At 40.6% G+C, this 24,348-nt stretch overlaps 1 protein-coding gene across 1 annotated transcript in view; it reads right to left on the bottom strand.

Annotated features, from left to right (window-relative positions):
* The window catches only part of LOC132824441 (multiple PDZ domain protein), a 381,408-nt gene that overhangs the window by 33,708 nt on the left and 323,352 nt on the right, over positions 1 to 24,348 (bottom strand). The window contains exons 37-41 of the mRNA XM_060838941.1: positions 18,707 to 18,799; positions 15,934 to 16,008; positions 13,111 to 13,282; positions 9,949 to 10,094; positions 5,879 to 5,962 (exon numbers count right to left, since the gene is read on the bottom strand). Coding sequence (XP_060694924.1) covers positions 5,879 to 5,962; positions 9,949 to 10,094; positions 13,111 to 13,282; positions 15,934 to 16,008; positions 18,707 to 18,799 — 570 coding nt within the window. The remainder of the gene's footprint in view (positions 1 to 5,878; positions 5,963 to 9,948; positions 10,095 to 13,110; positions 13,283 to 15,933; positions 16,009 to 18,706; positions 18,800 to 24,348) is intronic.

The following is a 24,348-nucleotide window of genomic DNA, read 5'->3' as shown; positions in this document are numbered from 1 at the left end:
GAGAGTGACTGTTCTTAAGATGGACAGGAAACCATGTACCTGGTCCCAGAGGGCCTTGCAGTTGTAACCTTGCTTCCTAGCACCTTATTTGCTTATCCACTTAATATCAGGGCCATTGAAGATTATATTTCACAGCACCTCAAGCCCAGAGGATCAAATGATGGATTTGAACTCAGGATATGTTGACAACAGTAGACAACCATTCAGAGTGCTAAGTGTGAAGAAATTTAACTTCCATGCTTCACTTAAATACTGCCTCTTGTCCCTAACTGACAAACACCAGGTGAGTGTGTAATAGCAGGGTTAGATATTCAAGATTGTAAGGGAAGAGTCCTCTTCTTTGTTTAGTGTTGAGAAAGGGAGTCATTGGAGTTGGAAATGCTGGGAGGGAGGGGAAAGACCGACGATCACTTGGGTCACCAACCAATGGAGGTACAGGATTTGGGGATTAGCATGTTGGGAGAGTCTGAAATTGACGTTACTACTTACTGAAATATCATGAAATGCCATCTGGAGTTTGAGCTTTTATCCCATGTTAGCAGTAATTCGTATTCTATGTCTCCTATAGTTTCTTTGAGTATAATACAGGAGCAGCAGCAGGAGGCAGCTGAAGAGTCCTCAGAGGAAGGCAAACAGCTGAGGATGCTCTTTTGCATGACTCATGCAGACCTTCTACAAGGTCAGATACCCACATATCAGGATATACAGCAGTTCAACCAAAGCAGGGCAAAGAACTGTGCAAACAATGCTCAGTATGTAAATGTTGAACATTGGGGATCATCCCGAACCTCTGCAAAAGCAGAAAACGTGCATGCTTCTGTTAGCCTTTCCGGGAACACACTTAGAGAAAATTTGGAGGAGTCCACCTCCAGTAAGAATACCATGATATTAATGCCGATGAATATCTCCAAAGAAAAGATTAGATACGGTGGGTAAATGAGTGTATATTGGCTTATTCCAGTTTTTCCATAGGGCAGAATGAAGAACAACCAAGTACTTACTAACTATTGCTGTCAGAAAAATGCAAGGAATTTCAAACATGTATAAAAATACAGAGGGTAGTTAAAGAGCACATGGAAGTTGGGACTTTGCTCAAAGTACTTCTAGTTCTCAAGCCTTTCTTCTCCACTCTTCTCTACACAATCCTTCCTGTCCTTTGGCCATCGCTGCTCTTGCAGACGCAAGAGTCTTTGTGGCTCTCTCAATCTCCAAAACCCAAAAGTAATAGGGAATTATTGGCCTTGCCAAATCTCTGCTAAAGCCACAGGGGATGTACCATTTAGAAGTAATAAAACACAGATGAGAAAAACCTACTATTTGCACATGGGAATTTACTTGGGTGGGAATCATCATGGTCATGATACTATGCACGTTGATTTTAATAAATCTAACAAGTTATTTAAATACTCGATTCTTCACAGAAAACAAGCTTTTATAAGCTGGAACACGTTTTCTGAAAGGGTGTTGAGGGCAAATTCAATAGTAACTTTCAAAGAGGATGAAGAGCACAAAGTGAAACTAGTCAGCTTTCAGGCAGGATGGGTCAAATAATCTCCATGTATACTGTTGGGCTGTTGAGAGATATAGTCCACATACTAAATCTTGCTATAAGGAATGTTCTGGACAGACAACTTCCAGAGATGACAGGACTGTTATGTGGAGGCCAAACCTGTCTGGAACTCACTGCTTGAAAGGCAGGTGCAGGAGGGATGCTTCTGGCTAGAGGCTAGAAGCAGATAATGTAATTGCTGGTGTCAGTCATGAAGGAAGAGATAACTGAACACATAGACAAACAAAGTTCAGTTCACCAGGATCAGCACAGTTTCAGAAAGGGCAAGTTGTGCTCGACAAAGATGCAACCATCAAGTTAGGTAATGAGGATTAGGTATATCTAGACTTCCGGAAAGCATTTGACAAGATAATGCATAAGAGACGGATTCATAACGTTAGGTCCCAGGGGATTAAGTGTAGAATATTGGCTTGGATTGAGGATTTGCTGACTGATAGAAAACTGAAGGTCAGGTTAACCAGGTCTTTCCCTGGATGGCAAGCCGTAACTAGTAGGATGTTGCAGGGTTCAGTTCTTGGACCTCAACTATTTACAGACTATATAAATGACCTGCAAGCAGGGACAGAGTATAACATAGCCAAGTTCCTGCATGATACTAAAATATGTGGGAAAGCAACCAGTGATGAAGGAGATAAAGAGTTTACAGAGGGATTTGATAGGCTAGGAGAATGGACCACTATCTGGCAGATGGAGGTTAATGTGGATAAGTACGAGGTTATCCCAAGGAAAAATAAAAAGGCAAATTGTTATTTAAATGGGAAGCAGATCCAAAGAGCAGAGGGATCTGAGTGTCTTTGTGCATGAATCGGGGTAAATGAAAGATCATCCAGCGATGCTTTGTGGATAAAGCTAAAAAATAAGGAGGAGATGGTGACATTATTGGTATTGTACTATACTGCCCCAAATATTCAACAGGAATTAGAGGAACAATATGCAGGGAGACTGGGGAGACTTGCAGGAGCAATAGGGTTGTCATAGTAGAGGATTTTAATTTTTCTAACATAGACTGGGGCTACCTAATGTCAAGGGGTTAGATGGGATGGAATTTGTTAAGTGGGTTCAGGAACGTTTCCTCAAGCAGTATGTAGAGGGTCCTACTTGGGAGGGGACAAAACTCAACCTACTCTTGGGAAATAAGGTAGGAGAGGTGATGGAGGTGACAGTGGAAGAGCACTTTGGGACCAGTGGCCATAGTTCTATTAATTTTAAAACAGTTATGAAGAGGAACAAAACTCTCCACAGATCCGAGTTCTAAATGGGCAAGGCACTTTTTGATGGAATTAGACTGGAGCTTGCAGGGCTGATTGGAGTAGTTGTTTGCAGGCAAAGGGACCTTTGGCAAGTGAGAGACCTTTAAAAGTGAGATAGCTAGAGTTCAAGATCCATATGTTCATCTAAGGGTAAACGGCAAGGTTGACATGAATAGGGAAGCCTGAATGGCAAGAGATATTGAGGCTTTAACCAGAAAAATGTAAAGGGCATGGTTCAGGTCAGGCAATTGGGATCAATGTAATCCCTGGAGGTATATAGGGGATATAGGAGTTAACTGAAGGAAATCAGGTAGGAGGGTGAAAAGGGGGCATGAGATAGCCTTGGCTGAGAAAATTAGGGTGAATCCAAAGAGGTAATCTATGTATATTAAATGAAAAAGAACAACTAGAGAGAATAGGTCCCCTCAAGGACCAAAGTGGACATGTATGAGTAGAACTGAAGGAAATGGGCAAAGTCCTCAACGAATATTTCTCGTCTGCGTTTATTGTGGAACAAGACATGAAAATTTGGGAACTTGAGGATGTTAGTGGTCAAATATAGGGGACCGTTTATATCACAGTAAAGGAGGTATTGGATGCATTAGAATGTATGAAGTTGGATAAATCTCCTGGTTCTGATCAAATATATCCAAGAACACTGCAAGAGGCTGGAGAAGAAATTGCAGGGGCCCTGGCTGATATTTTTGTATCATCATTAGCCACAGGTGAGGTCCAAGAAGACTGGAGGATAGCGAATGTTGTGCCCTCATTCAAGAAGGGCGGAAAAGAAAAACCTGGGAACTACAGGCCAGTTAGCCTAACATCTGTGTTGGGTAAGTTGCTTGAGAAGATTCTGAGAGATAAGATATACATGCATTTGGAAAGACAGGGTTTGATTAGGGATAGTCAGAATAGCTTTGTGCGTGGGAGATCACACCTTTTTTTGATGAAATGATCAGGAAGGTTGACAAGGACAGAGTGATATATGGATTTCAGTAAGGCCTTTGATAAGTTTCCACATGGTAGGTTGCTCTGGAAGGTTAGATCACATGGAATCCAGGGAGAGCTGGCAAATTGGATACACAATTGGCTTGATGGTAGGAAGCAGAGGGTTAAAGTGGAAGGATGCTTGTCGGACTGGAGGCCTGTGACTAGTGGTGTGCCTCAGGGGTCAGTGCTGGGCCCATTGTTGTTTGTTATCTACATCATTGATTTGGATGAGAATGTACGAGGTATGATTAGTAAGTTTGCAGATGACTGTAAAATAGGAGGTATTGTGGACAATGAGGAAGGTTACCAGGAGTTGCAGCAGGACCTTGATCAGCTGGGGAAGCGGACCAAGAAACAGCATATGCAGTTTTAGAGACGCGTGAGGTCTTGCATTTTGGAAAATCAAATGAAGATAGAAGTTTTATGGTGAAAGATAGGGCCTTAAGGAGTGCAGTGGAACAGAGGAACCTTGGGGGTTCAGGTGATTGGTTCTTTGAAAGTGCAGTCACAGGTAGACAGGGCATAAAGAAGCTTTTGGTACACTGGCCTTCATCAGTCAGGCACCAAGTATAGAAGTTGGAAAGTTATTTGGCAGTTGTATAGAACATTGGTGAGGCTGAATTTTGAGTATTGTGTTCAGTTTTGGTCACCTTTCTATAGGAAGGATGTTATTCAAGTGGAAAGTGTGCAGAATAAATCTTCAAGGATGTTGTCAGGACTCAATGGTCTGAGTTACAGAGAGGCTAGAGCATAGGAGACTGTGGGGGAATCTTATAGAACTATATAAGATCATCAGAGGCATGGATAGGATGAATGCACTCAGTCTTTTTCCCAGGGTTGGGGAATTAAACACTAGAGAGCATTAGTTTAAGGTTAGAGGGGAAAGAATAAAAGGGAACCTAAGGGGACACTTTTTTAAACAGAGGCTGATATGCACAAGGAACGAGCTACCAGCAAAAGTGTTTGAGCTAGGTACATTAATAACATTTAAAAGACATTTGGACAAATACATGGATAGGAAAGGTTTGGAAGGATATGGGCCAGGTGTAGGGAAATGGGGAGAGTGATTGGCGTCGACCGGTTTGGGCCCAAGGGAACTGTCTCTGTAGGACTCTATGACTCGAAGTGCGTATGCAGGTGTAGTATATAATAAGGAAGAAAACTGGAATCCTGGCATTTGTTGCAAAAGGACTAGATTATAAAAGTTGCGTTGCTACAATTATATAAAATGAACAGTACTCAACATAAATTGAACAACTTAGATATATTGTTGAGACTACATTGGGAATATCATGTCCAGTTTTGATCTCCGTACTTGAGGATGGATGTGTAGGCACGACAGGCAGTTCAGAGGAGGTTCACAAGGTTGATTCCAGGGATGAAAGGGCTATCATATGAGGTGTAGTTGAACAGCTTGGGCTTGTACTCACTGGAGTTCAGAAGAATTAGGTATATAAAATGCTAAACAGGATTGATAAGGTGCACATTGAACAAATGTTTCCTCTTGTGGGGCAATCTTGAACAAGAGGGCATAGATATAGAATGAGAGGAAATAGGCTCAAAACTGAGATGAGGAGAAACCACTTCTCTCAGAGAATCTGTGGAACTCACTGTCACAGAGTGCAATGGAGGCAGACCAGGTTAAAGAAAGAAATAGGTACGTTTCTGATTAGAAGTGGGATATAAAGAGCTATGGGGATCAGGCAGGAAAGTGGAGTTGAGACCAGGATAAGATTAGCCATAATCATGTTAAATGGTAGAGGGGGCCCAAGGCTGAATTGTCCAGTCCTGCTTCTAGTTCCTATGTTCCTATGAAAATTTCCTTGAATTAGATGATTGATCATGATTTTGATGATGGTATAGATTCGAGAGGTTGAATTACCCACCTTGGTATTTCATTCAAATACTTTTGATTTAGCCTTTCTCATGAATTTAAAGATTTGACGGAATTTATGCTCAATTTAAAAAATTAATGATGTTGCATGATAAACGTTGCAATGTAACTGGTCGGTTTTCTCAGTCACAACCTAACATCAGTAAATTAGTTTTCAAGACTATCCTTCTTTACCTCCAATATCTGATCTCCAGCCCACAATCTGCCATCTTTGGCTGCAGCTCCTTCTTCATAGACTTCGTGAATAATTATGGTACCCTGCAAATACAATTCAGATGAAACAGTACTTGATATAAATTGAACAACTGAGATATGTTTGATAGACTGTTTCCAAAACCTCAAAATTTGTTAGTATATACACATTTGCTCCCAATTGCAGATCAACAGCACAAGTATTAAATATGTATAAACAGCATGAAGAAATTTTTAATGAAAGAAAATAGGTGCCGTTAGTTGAAAGGTATCAGCTACTACACTACCCATGAATCTACCATAACTTGGTATTAAATATTTACAAAGTTTTAAGGAAATTCTGAGTTGTAATAATAAACATTTATCTCCTGAGTCCATCCATTAAACTACAATAATTACTTTAGTTTCACCGAGTTGATTTAATTTGCTCAACATTAATTCATTATAAATTCTCAAGAAATACTTGACTTATTTTGAATATGAGCATTACATAGGCCTGTTCCCAATCTACAGTTAACTCCCTCAATGACATTGTCTCACAAAGCTTCTCTCCAGCCTTTGATTCTTGGAGATGAATTCCATCTGGTACTGGATTAATTGGTATTGAGCCTTCTAGCCTGCATTAAGACCTTCAACGTTGTTATCCAAGTAGTTAGGTTTACACAGGTAATTTCCATCTACTGATGGCATGCCTTTCTTGTCGTTCTTTTGTTTTCATAATTCTAATTACCTTGGGCTCAATCTTTGTTTTACATGATTTATGACTCTCATTTTCTATGTGACTGTTTAGTGTGTTCAGTTTTAACAAAATGCTTTTCAATTTAAGTGCAGGGTTGAAATGTTACACTGCATTCCACACAGTGATTTAAACAATTCTGAAGTATCAGGAGGTAGAATTTCAATCCCAGTTTTGCAATGACGGATATCCATGGACATTGTTACTAACTTATGTTAGTAACATGTTTTGAGATCTGCTAAAATGCTGAAACTTGAAAAATTGTAAACCTAATCCTAATTCACCCATTTCTACTTTCTTTGGAAAGGGGAAAGGAACTGGTATACAAGCCATTCCCAAGATGCAAATCATCAATTTAAACAAAGCAATGTGATCAGTAGCCTCAAAGTTTAAATACATTGCAGGATTAACTCTTGAGCACATGGGTTTCCAAAGATCCTGGCTAACCCAGCAGCAAAACTGAGGTAGGAGCAATTTCAGGGTAAAGCTACTGACCTCTTCAACACAGCTTGCATGTTAGGAGCAGGTGTGCAGCCTGGAAAACAAGCAAGCTACTCGCCTTAGTTCACACTTCTCCACTCAAATACAACCGCACATATGGAATTGGATCCTCTGGTTTTAAGAATTGTGTCTTGCCATCTACTGGATCAGGAACTGAACCTTCTCAGGATCAAGCTTCAAACTTGATGGATCAATTTTTCCTATCCAGATTGAGCCTGTTCCAGAGTGGTTTTCATCCAACTAGCAGGCAACCTTATCATTCAGGCTGACAACTTTAGACAGGACTCCTGGTGGAAAGCGATGCACACGGTGGACTTAAAACTCCACCGTGAAAACCTTTTCCATTCAAAGCTCAAACATTAGATTAGATTAGATCACTTACAGTATGGAAACAGGCCCTTCGGCCCAGCAAGTCCACACTGACCCGCCGAAGCGCAACCCACCCAGACCCATTCCCCTACATTTACACCTTCACCTAATACTATGGATAACATAGGATTCTCTTGGACTGTGGGAGGAAACCGGAGGAAACCCACGCAGACACGGGGAAAATGTGCAAACTCCACAGTCAGTCACCTGAGATGGGAATTAAACCCGGATCTCTGGCGCTGTGAGGCAGCAGTGCTAACCACTGTGCTACCGTGCTGCCCACATATTCTGGCTATATTATTGGTTCCCATGAAAATTGGGTTACATTTTCACGTTTCTTGTGCGTTGATATAAAGAGTAACCTGAACACAGATGTGGAGTGAAACTGGCAGTGAGATTCTTGCATACTTATGGGAAATCAACCATTTTTCCATCTATTGAAGCTAAATGATTAAAGTGGGCAAGCTCTGCTAAATACATGCAATCCTCCAAGACCTAACTTCTTCTATGGACTTTTCACACACAGCAAACTAAATATAATATTTATCCTAGAGCATTTCAAGCTCCTGAAGCCACCAGTCTTCCGAAAGATTCCTTCACATTGTGGATGAGCTGTATAATTTCAAAATAGTACACAAATACAAAACAATACAGCTAGAACATTTTTGTCTGCGGGGGAGATTTTAGGTTAATTCTAATAGTTAATGGGCTTTCTTCCCAAATAAGCATATAATACCAATCAACATTACTAGACCAGATGAGGCTGAGGTTCACAAAGATGAGGCACTAACGATTCTGGAAAGTAAAGTCCCATGGGCCGGAAGGGATTTAACATAGGATTCTCTTGGAAGTCAGGGAGGAAGTTACATAGCCTTTGGCTTTGATCTTTATGTTGTCATTGTCTACAGGATAGCAAATGTTGTCCCCTGGTTCAAGAAGGAGAGTAGAGACAATCCTGGCAATTATAGACCAGTGAGCCTTACTTTGATTGTGGATAAAGTGTTGGAAAGGGTTTTAAGAGATAAGATTTACAATCATCTAGAGAGGAATATGTTGATTAGGGATAGTCAACCTGGTTTTGTGAAGGGGAGGTCATGCCTCACAAAGCTTATCGAGATCTTTGAGAAGGTGACCATCAGGTGGATGAGGGTAAAGCAGTTGATGTGGTGTATATGGATTTCAGTAAGGTGTTTGACAGGGTCCCCCACAGTAGGCTTTTGCAGAAAACACGGAGGCATGGGATTGAGGGGGATTTGGTGGTTTTGGATCTGAAATTGACTAGCTGGAAGAACACAGGGGATTGTGATTGATGGGAGATGTTCATCCTGGAGTTCAGTTACTAGTGGTGTAGGGCAAGGATCTGTTTGGGGTCACTGCTGTTTATCATTTTTATAAACAATCTAGATGACAGCATAGAAGGATGGGTTAGTAAACTTGCGGATTACATGAAGGTCGGTGGAGTTCTGGATAATGCCGAAGGATATTGCAAGTTACAGAGGGACAAAGATAAGCTGCAGAGCTGGGCTGAGAGGTGGCAAATGGAGTTAAATGTGGAAAAGTATGAGGTGAATGATCTTGGAAGCAGCAACAGGAATAAGGAGATCTAATGGTAAGACTCTTGGTCGTGTGGATGAACATAGAGATATCAGTGTCCATGTGTGTAGATCCTTGAAAGTTGCCACCCAGATTGATAGGGTTGCTAAGAAGGCATATGGTGCATTGGCTTTTATTGGTAGAGGAATGGAGTATCAGAGCCACAAGAGCACGTTACAGCTGTACAAAACTCTGGTGTGGCCACACTTGGAGTATTGCATGCAGCTCTGGTCACCACATTAACAGAAGGATGTGGAAGCTTTGGAAAGGGTTCAGAGGAGATCTACTAGGATGTTGCCTGGTTTGGAGAGAAGACCTTATGAGGAAAGGCTGAGGGACTTGAGGCTGATTTCGTTAGAGAGAAGTAGGTTAAGAGATGACTTAATTGAGACATATAAGATAATCAGAGGGTTAGATACGGCGGATAGTGAAGCCTTTTTCCTCAGATGGTGATGGACAGCACGAGGGGACATAGCTTTAAATTGAGGGGTGATAAATACAGAACAGATGTCAGAGGCAGTTTCTTTACTCAGAGAGTAGTAGGGGTATGGAATGCTTGCCTGCAACTGTAGTAGACTCGCCACGTTTAAGGGCATTTAAATCATCATTGGATAAACATATGGATGAATGGTTTAAGTTGGATGGGCTTCAGATTGGTTTCACAGGTCGGTGCAACATCGAGGGCCAAGGGGCCTGTAATGCGCTGTAATGTTCTATGTTCTAATACTTACAACAGATTTAGCAAACAATACACTCAACATGAATGAACTGTTTCATAAAATAACTAGTAAAAAGTGTTTTGAAAACTACAGATACTAGAATTTAAGGGATTAAATGCATCAAATGTGCTCACCAATAATGTATCTGCTCCTCCAACAATACTCAGCCCAAGTCCAGTACATCCTTTCGAAATTTCAATTGTTGTTTCTCGTCCAGGGACAATTGGACAAGAGGATATATCGAAAGATGAAGAACCAGGAGATGAAGCTCTGCTTGATCCTTTAATCATAATGAAAACAAATTCTGTTCTCGTTATGCAAAATGAGCAGAATACAAACTATTTGACTCAAAAAATGTGCTTACAGATAAATACCGTGTATATTTGGAGAGGTGATGAAATAACCTCTTCTGTACGGTATGAAAAACCCTGGTGGAGGGCTTCTTTTCAGCATCTTACTCACATTATAGCACAGCAGACGATTCATGCATCAGACTTAAAACGCTGACACTTAGAAGAAGTTTCACCTTGGACATGATGATCAGTCACTGTACTCTTAATTCCTGACATTTATGGGTGGAAAATACTGAAGTCTGAAACACTGTCAAGCAATAAGTGCTCACAAAGGTAAGCTTGGTACAAATACTGAAATTTCCTTCAATCAATCAATGGTTTGCCCCAAACCAACAAAAGTGTTTTTTATTTTGATTTGCATGTTCATTCCGCAGGTTTCTTCTAACTTAAGCTATTTTTCGTTATGTCTAAATTATGTCTAAAAATATGCTGCAACGACTGTGACAAACACTACATTGGACAAACAGGCAGAAAACTAGTCACCAGGATACACAAACACCAACTAGCCACCAAAAGACCTGACCCACTATCACTGGTATCCTTAGACAAAGAAGGACACCACTTTGAATGGGACAAAACATCCATCTTAGGACAGGCTAAATAGAGACACACATGGGAATTCCTGGAGACCTGGCATTCAAACTGGAACTTCATCAATAAACACATTGATATGGACCCCATTTAGCAACCTCTGAGAAAAAGAACCAGAGATGATATCACCCACATTAACAGACCAAGACACATAAATAGAAAGCCGAACAGAACAGCAGCACTTCACTGGAGGTTCACTGATATTATCTAACATGTTGACGAAACTTCTGAAAACAAACCTTGCTGCTCAGCGAGCAAACTTACAACCTGAGCCTCATCCTGAGCTACAAATCTTCTCAAAAATTGCAAATGTCTAAGTTATTTTAAGATAGTATTTTTATTCATGCCCTCTTCTGTGGATGTGGATGCAGACATGGGGTTGGTTCACCATAGAGGTATAGCTATTCTAGCACCTACGATTAAAGCAAAAGTATTCTCGTTATCATGCTCCGTATTAAGAGAAAACATTTTTTATTCATCCTGCAACCGAGCAGCCTCTCAAAAAAAAACAACTGTTGACAAAATACACCAAAACCAGAAAAAGGAGAAAAGAAAAATAGTACAAACATGCGTTGATTATTCCTGTATCCAATGTGACATATGCAAATTGATGTTTTTGGCACATGTAGACACCTCTCACTTTTGACACAAAAGGCAGAACAGATGCTTGTGTTTCATTCCTTAGTAATATGATTAAGGGAATATTTCAGATAACATAAATCACCGTTAAAATTACAGTCCAATAGTAAGAAAAATCTCAAGAATCCACTATCCATGATTAACCAGAAATGTTAAAGACAATATCAAACTTAAAGAAAAAAATGTGCAATAAAAGATAGCAGGTCAGAAGATTGGACGAAAAATAGAAACAGCAAAAAAGAAAAATTAACTGTTTGAAAGAAAGCTAGCCAGAAATATAAAAAATGTTCGCTTGAGTTTCAATAAATATTTAAAGAATGAAACAGTTAGAGTAAGCATTGGTACAATAGAAACTGAGACTGGAGAAGGGCAAAACAGTAAATAGCACTACTGTCTCATAGCATCAGGGACCCAGGTTTGATTCTAGCCTTGGGTGACTGCGTGCATGGAATTTACATGTTCTCCCAATGTCTGCATGGGTTTTCTCCAGGTGCTTTGGCTTCCACCCAGTCAAAAGATGTACAGGTTAGATGGATTGTCCACGATAAATTGTCCACTAGTGCGCAGGGATGTGTAGGCTAGGTGAATTAGAAATGTGTGCTTACAGGGATAAAGTGGGTCTGCTGTCCAAGGGCCTGTGCAGATTCGATGGGCCAATTTGGCCTTTGCACTGTAGGGATTTTATGATTCTATAATTAGCAATGGAAAATGGCAAAGGAATACAGCAGATATTGATATGTTAATTTTAGTTTTCCAAAACACCCTCTTTCAATGACAGTTGCCGGGGTTGTGTGCATGTGTGTGTGTGTCTGTGTCTTATAAGCAAAGTCCAAACTAATATCTATTTAACCATGACAGTTTTTGATATTTCTTACAGAAGCTATGCCACAAAAGTATCCAAAGCTCACTGAATTGCAGAAAGAGCCAGAAATGCAACAAACACAACAGTATTTTCTATTGAATGTCACTGGTGGGTGATCCTTGCAGATGCCATCCTGATACTTAAAGAGATCTTGTAGCTGCCTTAAAACAAGTAGTACAGAGTTCTATTTCACCCCATTCTCCATGTTACATGGCACAACATCTACTAATATTTTAAGGCATTGAATTCAGTAAAACAGGGACCTAATTAATGTAATAATTCTATAATAAATAAAATTATGACTTTCGAAGTGTCTCAAGGCTATTGTGTAATAGGAAGTTTTTGACAACAGATTGTTGAGATCTTTTGTTATTACTTCAGGCATCCAAACTCTTAAATCCGCTGAAACCTTTTCTATTCTCAATTTGTACTCATTTTGTGGACTAGTGTTCTGTATCCAAATATTTCGTTAGAACTTCAGCCTGTATAAAGGAAAGTCTGAGTTGGAACTGCTGACAAAATGTCTTTTCAGGCTGTTAATTTACAAGCGAAAAATAACAACTGGCATTTGTAGAATCCCTTAAACATAATGAATCAATGTGTTCTCAATGAACGTTATCAGACAATATTTTATACTGAGCAAGAAGTGACCTTGGGTCAGGTACCTGAAAGTTCACTCAAAGAGGTGACTTTCAAGTGCTAAGCAACAGGAAAACATGGAGCGAGTTCAGGAAGAAATTCCAGACCGCTGTTGAAAGCACAGCCACCAATGGAGAGGCAAAGAAAATCAAGGGATGCATAAGAGGCTAAATATACTTTACATTGAATGTATGTATTTAAATATTGCTTACCCTTATTGCTGCAATCTGTATCAGCTGATTCAGCAATATTCTGTACTGAAGGAGGCTGAATGCTTTTAAACTCGAATGGAGCAGTGGAAACAGGTGATGTCTGTACATTCACTTCATCCAAACTGATGGTTAGTTTTACAGTATTCTTTGCTTTTTTCAGCAAACTTATAACCTAGGAAAATCCCAGCAATTTATGAATGCTCACATGTAATTAATATAAATTAATTGCTTTGCATTAAAAATGACATGATACTGGCTGATAAAAAGAACCAATTTATTTCATAGTAATTAACTTCGGATTATCACGCAACAAGCTTAAAGCAACAATATTAATATAAATAATTCCTCAATGTTGCTGGCATTACATGCCATCATGAACTGCATTGGTGCTACCCATCATCCTATCTACTGGAAGCAAAATGAATTAGCTCAACGCAGATTACAGTCACGAGATCGGGGCAAACATAAGAAACACAGTAACTTCAAAGGTGACCAGTGTGTTAAGAACAAGAGGAGGGAAAAAAAAACTCATCTCGACTTGAAACAGCAGAGGAAAAATGAAATTTGAGGCATCAATGGGTAACAATGGCCATAATGAAATTTAGCATGATCTTGGACACATCAGTGCATTGAAATTCAGATATAATAATAAACTTGAAAAAAGCAGATTCAAAGGATGAACTGAAATGATTTAACACTCAAATGATTCTTAACTGAGAGAAAAATGTATTGCCTGAGGAACTTTTTTTTAGCTGAAGCCCATCAGTGGGATGAAACTTCCTTTTACCAAATATTCATCAAGAACTGTAAAATGCATACAAATTAATTGGTGCCTCAGCAAGGCCTTCTTTGAACAAATATGTATACAGCTATAGAGTCATACAGCACAGACATCGACTCTTCAGTCCAACTCATCCATGCCTACCAAGTTTCTCAAAATTAAACTGGCCCCAGTTGCCTGTGTTTGGCCTATAAGCACCAATACCTTTCTTATTCAGGTACCTGTCCAAAGGTCTTTTACATTTTTTAATTGTAATGCATTCACCACCTCCTCTGATAATTCATTCCACATACTCACCATCCTCTGTGTGAACGCATTACTCCTCAGGTCCTTTTTAAATCATCCCCCTCTTACTTAAAACTATACCCTCCAGCTTCTTACACCCCTAATCTAGGAAAGAGAGTGTGGCTATTCACCTTATCTATGTCCCTTATGATTTGATAAACCTCTATGTAACCCCTCAATCTCTTATGCCCTAGGGAAACGCATCCCAACCTATCCAGCCTCTCCTTATAACTCAAACCTTCTAGTCCAAGTAACATCATTGTAAATCTTTTCTGCACTCTTTCCAATTTAATAACATCCTTCCTAAAGCAGGGCAACCAGAACTGTATACAATACTCACCAATGTCGAGTACAGCCACAACATGTACCAACTCCTATAATCAATGCTCTGACCAATGAAGGCAAGTGTGCCAAACGCTTCTTCATCAACACTACTTTCAGGAATTATGGAACTGAACTACAAGTTCTCCGTTCGACAACACTGCCCAGGGCCTACCATTAACTCTAAATGCTGCCCTGGTTTGCCTTACAAAAATGCAACACCTTGGATTTAACTAAATTAAACTCCATCTGCCACTTCTTGGCCTATTGGCCCAGCTAATCAAGATCCTGTTGTACTCTTAGGTAACCTTCTTCGTTGTCCATTATATGATCAGTTTTGGTCTCATCCACAAACATACTAATTGTGCTTCCCACATTCTCAGCCAAATCATTTATATAAATGACAAACATCAGTGGATGCAACACCAATCTAGATTAGATTAGATTACTTACAGTGTGGAAACAGGCCCTTCGGCCCAACAAGTCCACACCGACCCGCCGAAGCGCAACCCACCCATACCCCTACATTTACTCCTTACCTAACACTACGGGCAATTTAGCATGGCCAATTCACCTGACCCGCACATCTTTGGACTGGGGGAGGAAACCGGAGCACCCGGAGGAAACCCACGCAGACACGGGGAGAATGTGCAAACTCCACACAGTCAGTCGCCTGAGTTGGGAATTGAACCCGGGTCTCAGGCGCTGTGAGGCAGCAGTGCTTGCGGATCACCGCTGGTCACAGGCCTTCAGTCTCAAAAATAACCCTCTATCACCACCCTCCGTCTCTAATCATCAAATCAATTTGCCAGCTCTCTCTGGATTCCCATGCAATCTAACTTTACTAAGCATACTATGAGGAACCTTGTCGAAGACCTTGTTAAAGTCCATGTAGACAAGGTCTACCACTCTGCCTTTGTCTATTTTCTTGGCTATATTCTCAAAAAAATTCAATCAAGTTTATAAGATACAATTTCCCATGCTTAAACTATGCTGACTATCCCTAATCAGCCTTTGTCTCTCCAAATGCCTGTAAATCCTGTCTCTCAGAATCTCCTCCAACAACTTACTCACCACAGACATCAAACTCACCAGTCTATCGTTTCTGGGCTTTTCCTTGCAGCCTTTATTAAATAAAGGCACAACATTAGCCTCATCCGTGGTTGTCAATGATTCAAATATCTCTGTTAGGAGCCCCGCAATTTCTTCGCTAATTTCTAACAATGCCCTGGAATACACTTGATCAGGTACCATGGATCTATTTACCTTTATGCGTTTCCAAGACCCTCAGCACCTCTTCTTCTATAATGCGGACTCTTTCAAGTCATTATTATTTATTTTCCCCCGTTCACAATAGAAGGGCAACTATTAATTAAATGTGGTATTGAGAAGTGATTAGTTAATATGACAGACAAAATAGAATAATATACAGATACCTTTTCAACAGGATGGCCTACAACGGGTTCATCATCCACAGCCAAGATACGATCCCCAACCTTAATCCTTCCATCCTATGGAAATGGAATCTATTAGACATTGATCAGAGAACAACTTTCTTGTGTTATTTATAGGATTGTATAAGATGGGTAACACAGGAACTGGCTATTCAGCCCAAACACTTCATGCCTCTGTTTAAAGTTCTTCTCAACTAAATCTATCACCATGCTCTATTTCCATTCTTCTTCATACACCTGGCTAGCTTGTCCTCTAAGTGTATGTAGCTAATTTGCTTCAACCAGTCCATGTGGTAGCAAGTTTAATCTCTATTAATGAGAAAGTTTCTTCTGACTTCCACAGCGGATTTCTTGGTGACTCTCTTATACTGATGGCTTCTGGTCATGCTCCTCTCTCAAAGAAACCACATTCTCTCCAACATTGTTCCTTCTCAGCTGCATGACGCACAACTATTTCATATCCAATGATCAGCACACTGATCTTGACAATGACTTGCAGTTCTATAAGTTGCTACCACATATGGACCTTGAAGGCTCATAGAGCTAGAATGAAAATTAGAGGGAATGCTGATCCAATCTCTCAAAATCTTTCATAATGAAGGTCTCTCTCAAGTCACCCCTCAGCCTTCGATTTTGTTTTATATTTTAGAGTCATATAGCATGGAAACGGCCGCTTCTGCTCAACCAGCCCATGCCAAACATAATCCGAAACTAAACTAGCCCCATCTGCCTGCTTCTGGCCCCTATGCATCCAAACCTTTTGTATTCATATACTTATCCAACATCTTTTAAACAGTGTAACTGTTCACACATCCACCCACTTTTCAAGGAAGTTCATGCCACACACGAAAGACCCTCTGTGTAAAATATTTCCCCTTTTGTTTTAATTTCTCTCCCTCATCTTAAAAATGTAGCCACTAGTCTTTTAATCCCCTATTCTAGGGAAAAGGCAGCTACCATTAACCCTATCAATACCTCTCACTATTTCACAAACTTCTATAAGGTCACCTCTTAACCTGGTACGCTCCAGTGAAAGAAGTCCCAGCCTTTCTTTATAACTCAAACCTTTCATACCCAGCAACATCCTGGTAAATCTCTTCTGAACCATCTCCAGCTTATTAATTTCCTTCCAATAACTGGGTGACCTGAAGTGAACACAGTATTCCAGAACAGGCCTCACCAATGTATGCAGTACTCGGAGTATAGTTTATTCAAAGATCAACACAACAGTTCTGATCAAGAATCTTCGGACTCAAAATGTTAACCCTCTTTTCTCCACACAGATGCTGCAAGAATTCTGCTGAATCTCTCTGGCAACTTCTCATGTCAACTAGTAATCGATTCTGACATTCATCTTTTACTCTTGTATATTAGTCTAGTATAGGGCATCTTAATCATGGTCTTCAAAAATCCAATTAAATTGTATCTTCTGAATTTCCAACATTTATATTTTTTGGTTTCTACTTTTATTTCTACTTGTGTTTTTCATTTTCTCCCTTAGTAGGGATTCCATTATTATTCCGACTATCAATTTTAAGATGGCTGGTCTATAATTCCTTCGACAGGTTCTATTTTCCTTCTTAAATACATGCATTTTGTTAGCTGCCTGCCAGTCTTCTAGTGCTACCCATTGCTAATGAAAGTTCCTTTACTATCTCTTTCCTCGATTCTTTTAAAATGTGTGAATGTGAATCCAACATGTCCAGGGATTCTGTCCTCTTTCAGTTTGTTTAATTTAATATATTCCATTTATATTAAATGCTCTTATGTCATTATTCAACTCATTACTCAATGCCATATTTGTCTGTTTTATTTCAATAATCAAGGACATTTATGAGGCCTCTTTAACATAGTAAGATTTCACAAAGTTGTCACACGTGTAATAGAAAACCAACTATCATATTATAAGGAAATGTTATATGAGATGATCTTATTGCTGTTGAGACAATTTGGTCTCCGTGATAAACACAAACGCAAGCTAAGAAATTAACACATCTGCTACTATGCTTATCCTTTAATGGCTACAATCTTATCCTAGCCTTATTTACTGGTGTGCTTGCAAAATATGTCACTGTTTTGCTTGACTCTGATCAATATTTAACTTTGCAGTTCCTCTTTGTTTTCCTTTTTTATATATTTCTCTCCTGATCTGTGTCCTCTGTTATTTGCACACTTAATGATTCTTTCCTTACCCTCAGTAATCTTTTGTCTTTATTCATAAATGGAGTGTCTCAGTATATATAAAACATTATACATCTTTACTTAATTTTAAGTGTAGTGCATAGCTATCTGTTTTCACAAAATAGCAAGCAGACAATGTTTCAAAACAAATGTCCCACATTGATGAAACTGTGCTGAAAGCTCATCATAAGTGCACTTTTAGTCAACACAATGAGAAGTTTGTCTATGTATTATTGCTACATATGACATATATAAATATACATCAGTAACACAACAGATTATTTAGTTTTAAGGACAAGATAATTTCAATTTTCAGCTGGGTTAGGTACTGTGTGTTCAAGACTCAATCCAGAGATTTGAGCACTAAATCTGAAGAGCAAGGGGTGGTTTGTGAATACTAAATTATCATCATGAAATTTAGGAATTTGCTATTGTCAATTTGGCTGCTCAATTTGCCATAATAAAACAGGGATACTTCAAAATTTAATTCAATAGATTTTCAAGTACTTCGGACCATTCTGATATTGTGTAGGATGCTACACAATCGTTATGTTCTTTTTCTCTTTGAACTTACTTTTGAAGCAGTACCATTTTCTGTTAAACTCTTAATAACCACACCATCGTGTGTACTCTCTTCACTAATTGCAATTCCAAGTCCACCTTGATCCTGTACAAATAAAACATCAGAAATTCTGCTTAGCTTTCTCATAGATTAAGTTAAATATGGCACCAATAAGATTAGATTAGATTACTTACAGTGTGGAAACAGGCCCTTCGGCCCAACAAGTACACACCGACCCGCCAAAGCGCAACCCACCCAAACCCCTATATTTACCCCTTACCTAACACTACGGGCAATTTAGCATGGCCAATTTACCTGACCTGCACATCTTTGGACTGGGGGAGGAAACCGGAGCACCCGGAGGAAACCCACGCAGACACGGGGAGAACGTGCAAACTTCCACACAGTCAGTCGCCTGAGTCGGGAACTGAACCCGGGTCTCAGGCACTGTGAGGCAGCAGTGCTAACCACTGTGCCACCGTGCCGCCCACCAATAAAGTAAATAGCAGAGGATGGCACAGCTTGAATTATTAAAAGAAATGTGATGCAAGGAGTGCAATATTTCAAACATTATTTGTTTCTGAGTTTGGATTTTTCAATTTGAACTAGTGGCATGTGGGTTTTGTGTGTGTCTGAAAGGGCTTAATGATTAACTTGCACGTATTTATAGAAGCATGATGATTTTTTTAACAACATCAATGTGCGAGAAAGGCTTCCTGGACAGTAATAGGTTTGTGTTTACATTGGCAGAATTTTATAAATGAACAAAGTAAACCATTGTGTATTAGGTGGCAGTTTAGAAGGTCAGTAATTTTTTTCTTTTGGGGTGAGGACGAATTCTGCCAATCAAATGAGTGTGTCGTTGGAGAGAATTTTGTTGGGTAGGCAGGAGAAGAAGAAACGGAGGGCTTTTAGGCCTTCCTCATTGGGGATACAGGTGTAAAGGGACTGGATGGCCATGGTGAAGATGAAGTGCTGGGGCCGGAGAATTGAAAGTCATGGAGGAAGTGGAGGGTGTAAGTGGTGTCTCAAATGTATCTGGAGAGTTCCTAGACCAAGGGGGCATGACAGAGTTGGGATAGGCAGAGATGGGTTCAGTGGGGCAAGAGCAGATGGAGACAATTGGTTAATTTGTGGATTTTGGGTAATAGACAGAACAGGGCGGTGTGGGGTTTGGGGTTATGAGGTTGGAGGCTGTGGATAGGAGATCACCTAAGGTGATGAGGTTGTGAATGGTCTCAAAGACCATGGTTTGGTGATGAGAGGTGGGGTAGTGGTCGAGGGTGCGGTAGGAGGTGGTGTCATTGATTTGGCTTCTGGCCTCAGCGATGTAGAGATCAGTGCACCATATACCTCCGCGCCTCTCTTGTCAGAGGTTTGGTGATGTGGTTGGGGTTGGACCAGATGTAATGGTGGGCTGCATGTGTGAGGATGGGAGGTTGGAGTGTGTGAGGGGGTGCAGAGATTGAGGCGGTTAATGTCACAATGGCAGTTGCAGATGAAGAGGTCAAGGGAGGATAAGAGGCATGTCCAAGAAGCTGGGAGTTTGTTGGAGGTGGGAGAAAGGGTATTAGGATGTGGGGATGGTGGGCAGTTATGATCACAAAAGCAGGCATGGAGGTGTGGACATCAGAAGAACAGTTCAACATTGCAGTGTGTACAGAATTCATTGAAATGAGGGCAGAGTGGAATGAAAGCAGTCCTTTGCTGAGAATTGACCATTCGTTCTCAGTGAGGGGGAGGTCGGGCGGGTTGGCAAATACCCAGCAGGGTTTGGAGCTGGAGCTATGTGTTGAATTGGAGTTGGGAGTGGGGATAGAGACTATCTCTGGAGTGGGAGTATGCATGGGAGCGGTCATGTGATTGGTGGCGATGTCAGCAGCCATGCAACTGGCGGCATTCTGTGCAGGCAGCATGGTTGACGGCAGTTGTGGAGGAGGCAAACACGGGTGTGGCATGATTGGTGGCAGCTGCAGCATGTTGTGTTCTGCAGCTGCTGTGGGAGCAGCATAATTGGCTGCTTCCACGGACATTATGTCATCTTCTGTGGCAGTGGAGGTGGCTGGAGCAGCCACATGGTTAATGGCATCCAAAAGGATTCCATCGGAGGCAGGGGTGGTGTCTGGTGTGATTTCAGAGGCCTGGATTTGGAGGTAAGTGCATAAGCGTTTCGTGTACTTATGCTTCTGGATATCTGATAAGCTGGTGAAAAAGTGGTGGTTGAGGGCATGGATCCTTCAGAGGATGAAGAACAATAGAGGTGCTTTGCAGATCTGGGAGAGTGAGGCCCTGAGCTGGGGCAGAGCTGACTGTAAAGAGAGTAAGTGTCCGTGCATGGCTGAGGATTCATATGGGAGAACAGTTTCTGGAGACTTTGGAGGTGCTGTACGGAGCCATTTCCCAGCTTGGTCCAACTTGAGACGGTCTGAATGTTGGCTGGAGCCCATGGGGGATACATTGGTTTCGTAGGCAGGTGCTAAGGAAGGAAATGGGGCTGTAGTAACAGAATTGTTTCAGGATGTGCTTGAAGAGCTTCAGGGTGGGGATGATGATCGGGGATTGCAGTTGGAGAGAACCTCACTGAGATTTTTGAAGAGGGAGGAGGAAAACGTCTTCAAGTTGGATATCCTTGGAAAGGTTTTGCAGCAACTAGGAGATATTGAGGACTACAGATGCTGGAAAAGTCAGAGTCTATAAAGCGTGGCACTGGAAAAAGCACAGAAGGCCAGGCAACATCTGAGGAGCAGGAGAGTACTTATTTTGGGCATGACTCTTCAGGGACTGGAAGGCTGGAAGGGGGAATTGGAGCTGAGAAATAGAGAGGGATGGAAATAAGTGGATACAGATAGGAGGTGATTGTGATTGGTCAGTGGGAAGTGTGGAGTGGATAGGTGGGCAATAAGATTGACAGATAGGTCAGATTAAGAGCGCAATGCCAAGTCAAAGGGTTATATTTGGATGGGGTTACAGAGGGATTTGATAGAAAGATTCTGGTAGTCGGACAGTTTTCTTGTTGAAATAATTGGTTTACTGTGCGCCAGATTCAAATGTCATCAGAGGAACATATCATATCATGAGATCATTTCAGTTTACACTGTTAAACAATGGAACAGAATTAGCTCCTCTGACCCATCAAATCTTCTCCAACACTCTATCGTGGCTGATACGATTTTCAATCACATTCTTCTGCCTTCTCTCCCTAAGTCTTTATCCCTTACCAATCAATAACCTTCGGGTAACCTTCGGGCTTATGCCCGAAACGTCGAATTTCCTATTTCTTGGATGCTGCCTAACCTGCTGTGCTTTAACCAGCAACACATTTTCAGCAGCAATCAATAACCTGTCAATCTCTGACTTAAATTCACTCATGACCTAGTGTCCACAGCCCTCTGTGGCAATCAGATCAATAAATTCACCACCTCTGGCTGAAGAAATTCCAACTTATCTCAGTTCTAAAGGGTTGTCACATTCTGGGGCTGTGTCCTTGGTCATAGTCTACAATCAGTGGAAACATCTTCACCACTCTATTCAGGCCCCTTAGTATTCTGTAAATTTTAATCAGATTCTCCCACATCACCACTGAGAACAGACCCAGAGTCCTAAACTACTCCTTGTATGTCAAGTCCTTCAACCCTGGGATTATTCTTGTAAACCTCCTCCAATTATCAAGCCGGCACATCCCTCCCGAACTAAGGGGCTCAAAATTGCTCACAAAATTCCAACTATGATCGGGCTAGAGCCTTATACAGCTTCTGCAGTCCATTTCTTCTCTTGCACTCTAGCCATCTCAAAGTGAATGCTAACATTGCATTTGTCTTTCCAATTGCCAAATTAGCCTGCAAGTTAATCTTAAGTAAATATTGAATTGGACTTCCAAATCCCCTTGTACTTCAGATTTTAAAATTATTTCCCCTTTTAGTAAAGTCTGTACCTTTATTCGTCTGACCAAAGTGCATAACCTCACATTTTCCCACACTGTATTCCAGTTGCCCACTTTCCTAGCCTGTCCAATTCCTTTTCCTACCTCCCTGCTTTCTCAACACTACCTGGCCCTTGTGTCATGTGTAAACTTAGTAACAATGCCGTTAGCTCCTTCGTTTGGATTGTCGACATATGACGTGAATTGTTGTGGTCCCAATTTGGACTCCTGTGGTACTCCATTAATCACCAATTATGGTCTTGAAAAAGACCTCATTATTCATCCTCTCTGCCTTTTGCCAATTAGCTAATGCTCTGTCTAGGTTAGTATTATGCTCCAATATCATGACCTCACCTTATTTAACATCATTCTCATGGTATTTTGTCAAAGGCCTTCTAGAAATCCAAAACCAAATGTCCATTGGCTCTCCTTTGATTAACTTGCTTGTTACATCCTCAAAGAGTTTCGACAGATTTGTTAGACATGATCTCCCCTTGACAAAGCTGTACTGACTCAGCCCTATTTTAGAATGCACATCTAAGTGCTCCAATCAATAATAGACTCTAAAATCTTACCAACTGGCCTATGTCTGCTTCCTTCTCTTTATAAATAGGGATGTTACATTAGCCTTTTTCTAGGACCCTTCTCACTCCAGTGACTCCCAAAAGATCACCACCAACTCCTCTACAATCTCTTCAGCTACATCCTTCAGAAATATGGTGTAGTCATCTGGTCCAGGTAATTTATCCACCTTCAGATCTTTCAGCTTCCCTAGCACCTTCTATTATGCTTACCTATGCCCCTGATTTAGTTGAAGTTCTGGTGTCCTGCTGGTGTCTTCAACTGTGAAAACTAATGCAAAATTTGTTTTCAGTTCCTCTGCTAATTCTTTGTTCCCCAATACGACGTCTCAAGCCTCATTTCTACTCTTATCTCTCTTGTAACTTTTAGATAAAAAAAATTCTCAAATCTTCTTTTATATTACGAGCTAGTTTGTTTTCACAAGAGCTAAGACATTTCAAGGTCAGTGTTGTTACAAAAAGGAGTCACTACAAAAAGGTAGGTTGGATTGGAGTGTCATAACAGCTCAAATGGATCCTTGTTTTCTCTAAGGCACGCAAGTAACCAATCCACTCTTTGGATGTGGATAGGACACTATAATATTAAAATAAGGATGTGTGCTGTATTTAACTGTCTATCAGGTTTAACTCTGGAGAAGCACATTTCCCATTCTTAAAAACAACCCAGTAGTAAAGATAGGAGCATACAAAGTGCCTTTCCAACACTGCTGGTCAGCTAGGAGCAGTAGTGCTTTCTCCTAAGTCACTGATCTCTGTTGCTTATCATTTGGCCCTTTCGACCAACACTGGAATCAGGCAGATCCACAAGATCCAAATCCACCCAAATATGCTTATACTAATTGAGGTACTGGATCACCATTTGGTCCTGGCATGAAGCTTCCAAAGTGCTTTTTACTTGATCAAGAGTCAAAACCATCAACAGGGTGACTCCAGAATGAGATGCAGGTTTGAAATAAGAGATGCATAGACACATATGAGATACACATTTGGGTATATAAAAGAGGCATGGATATTTGTGGAAGACAATGTTGAAATTGTAGTATCACTGGACGTATGCAGGAAATATTCAGACTAATGCCCTGGGGGCACAAGTTCAAATTCCAACATAGAAGTATTTCAAAATAAAATTTCAAAACTCAGTTCATAAATCTGGA

The sequence above is a fragment of the Hemiscyllium ocellatum genome, chromosome 2, assembly GCF_020745735.1.
Source record: "Hemiscyllium ocellatum isolate sHemOce1 chromosome 2, sHemOce1.pat.X.cur, whole genome shotgun sequence".
Lineage (NCBI taxonomy): Eukaryota > Metazoa > Chordata > Chondrichthyes > Orectolobiformes > Hemiscylliidae > Hemiscyllium > Hemiscyllium ocellatum.
The sequence above is the reverse complement of the archived record's forward strand: the minus strand, read 5'-3'. Positions and strand labels throughout refer to the sequence as shown.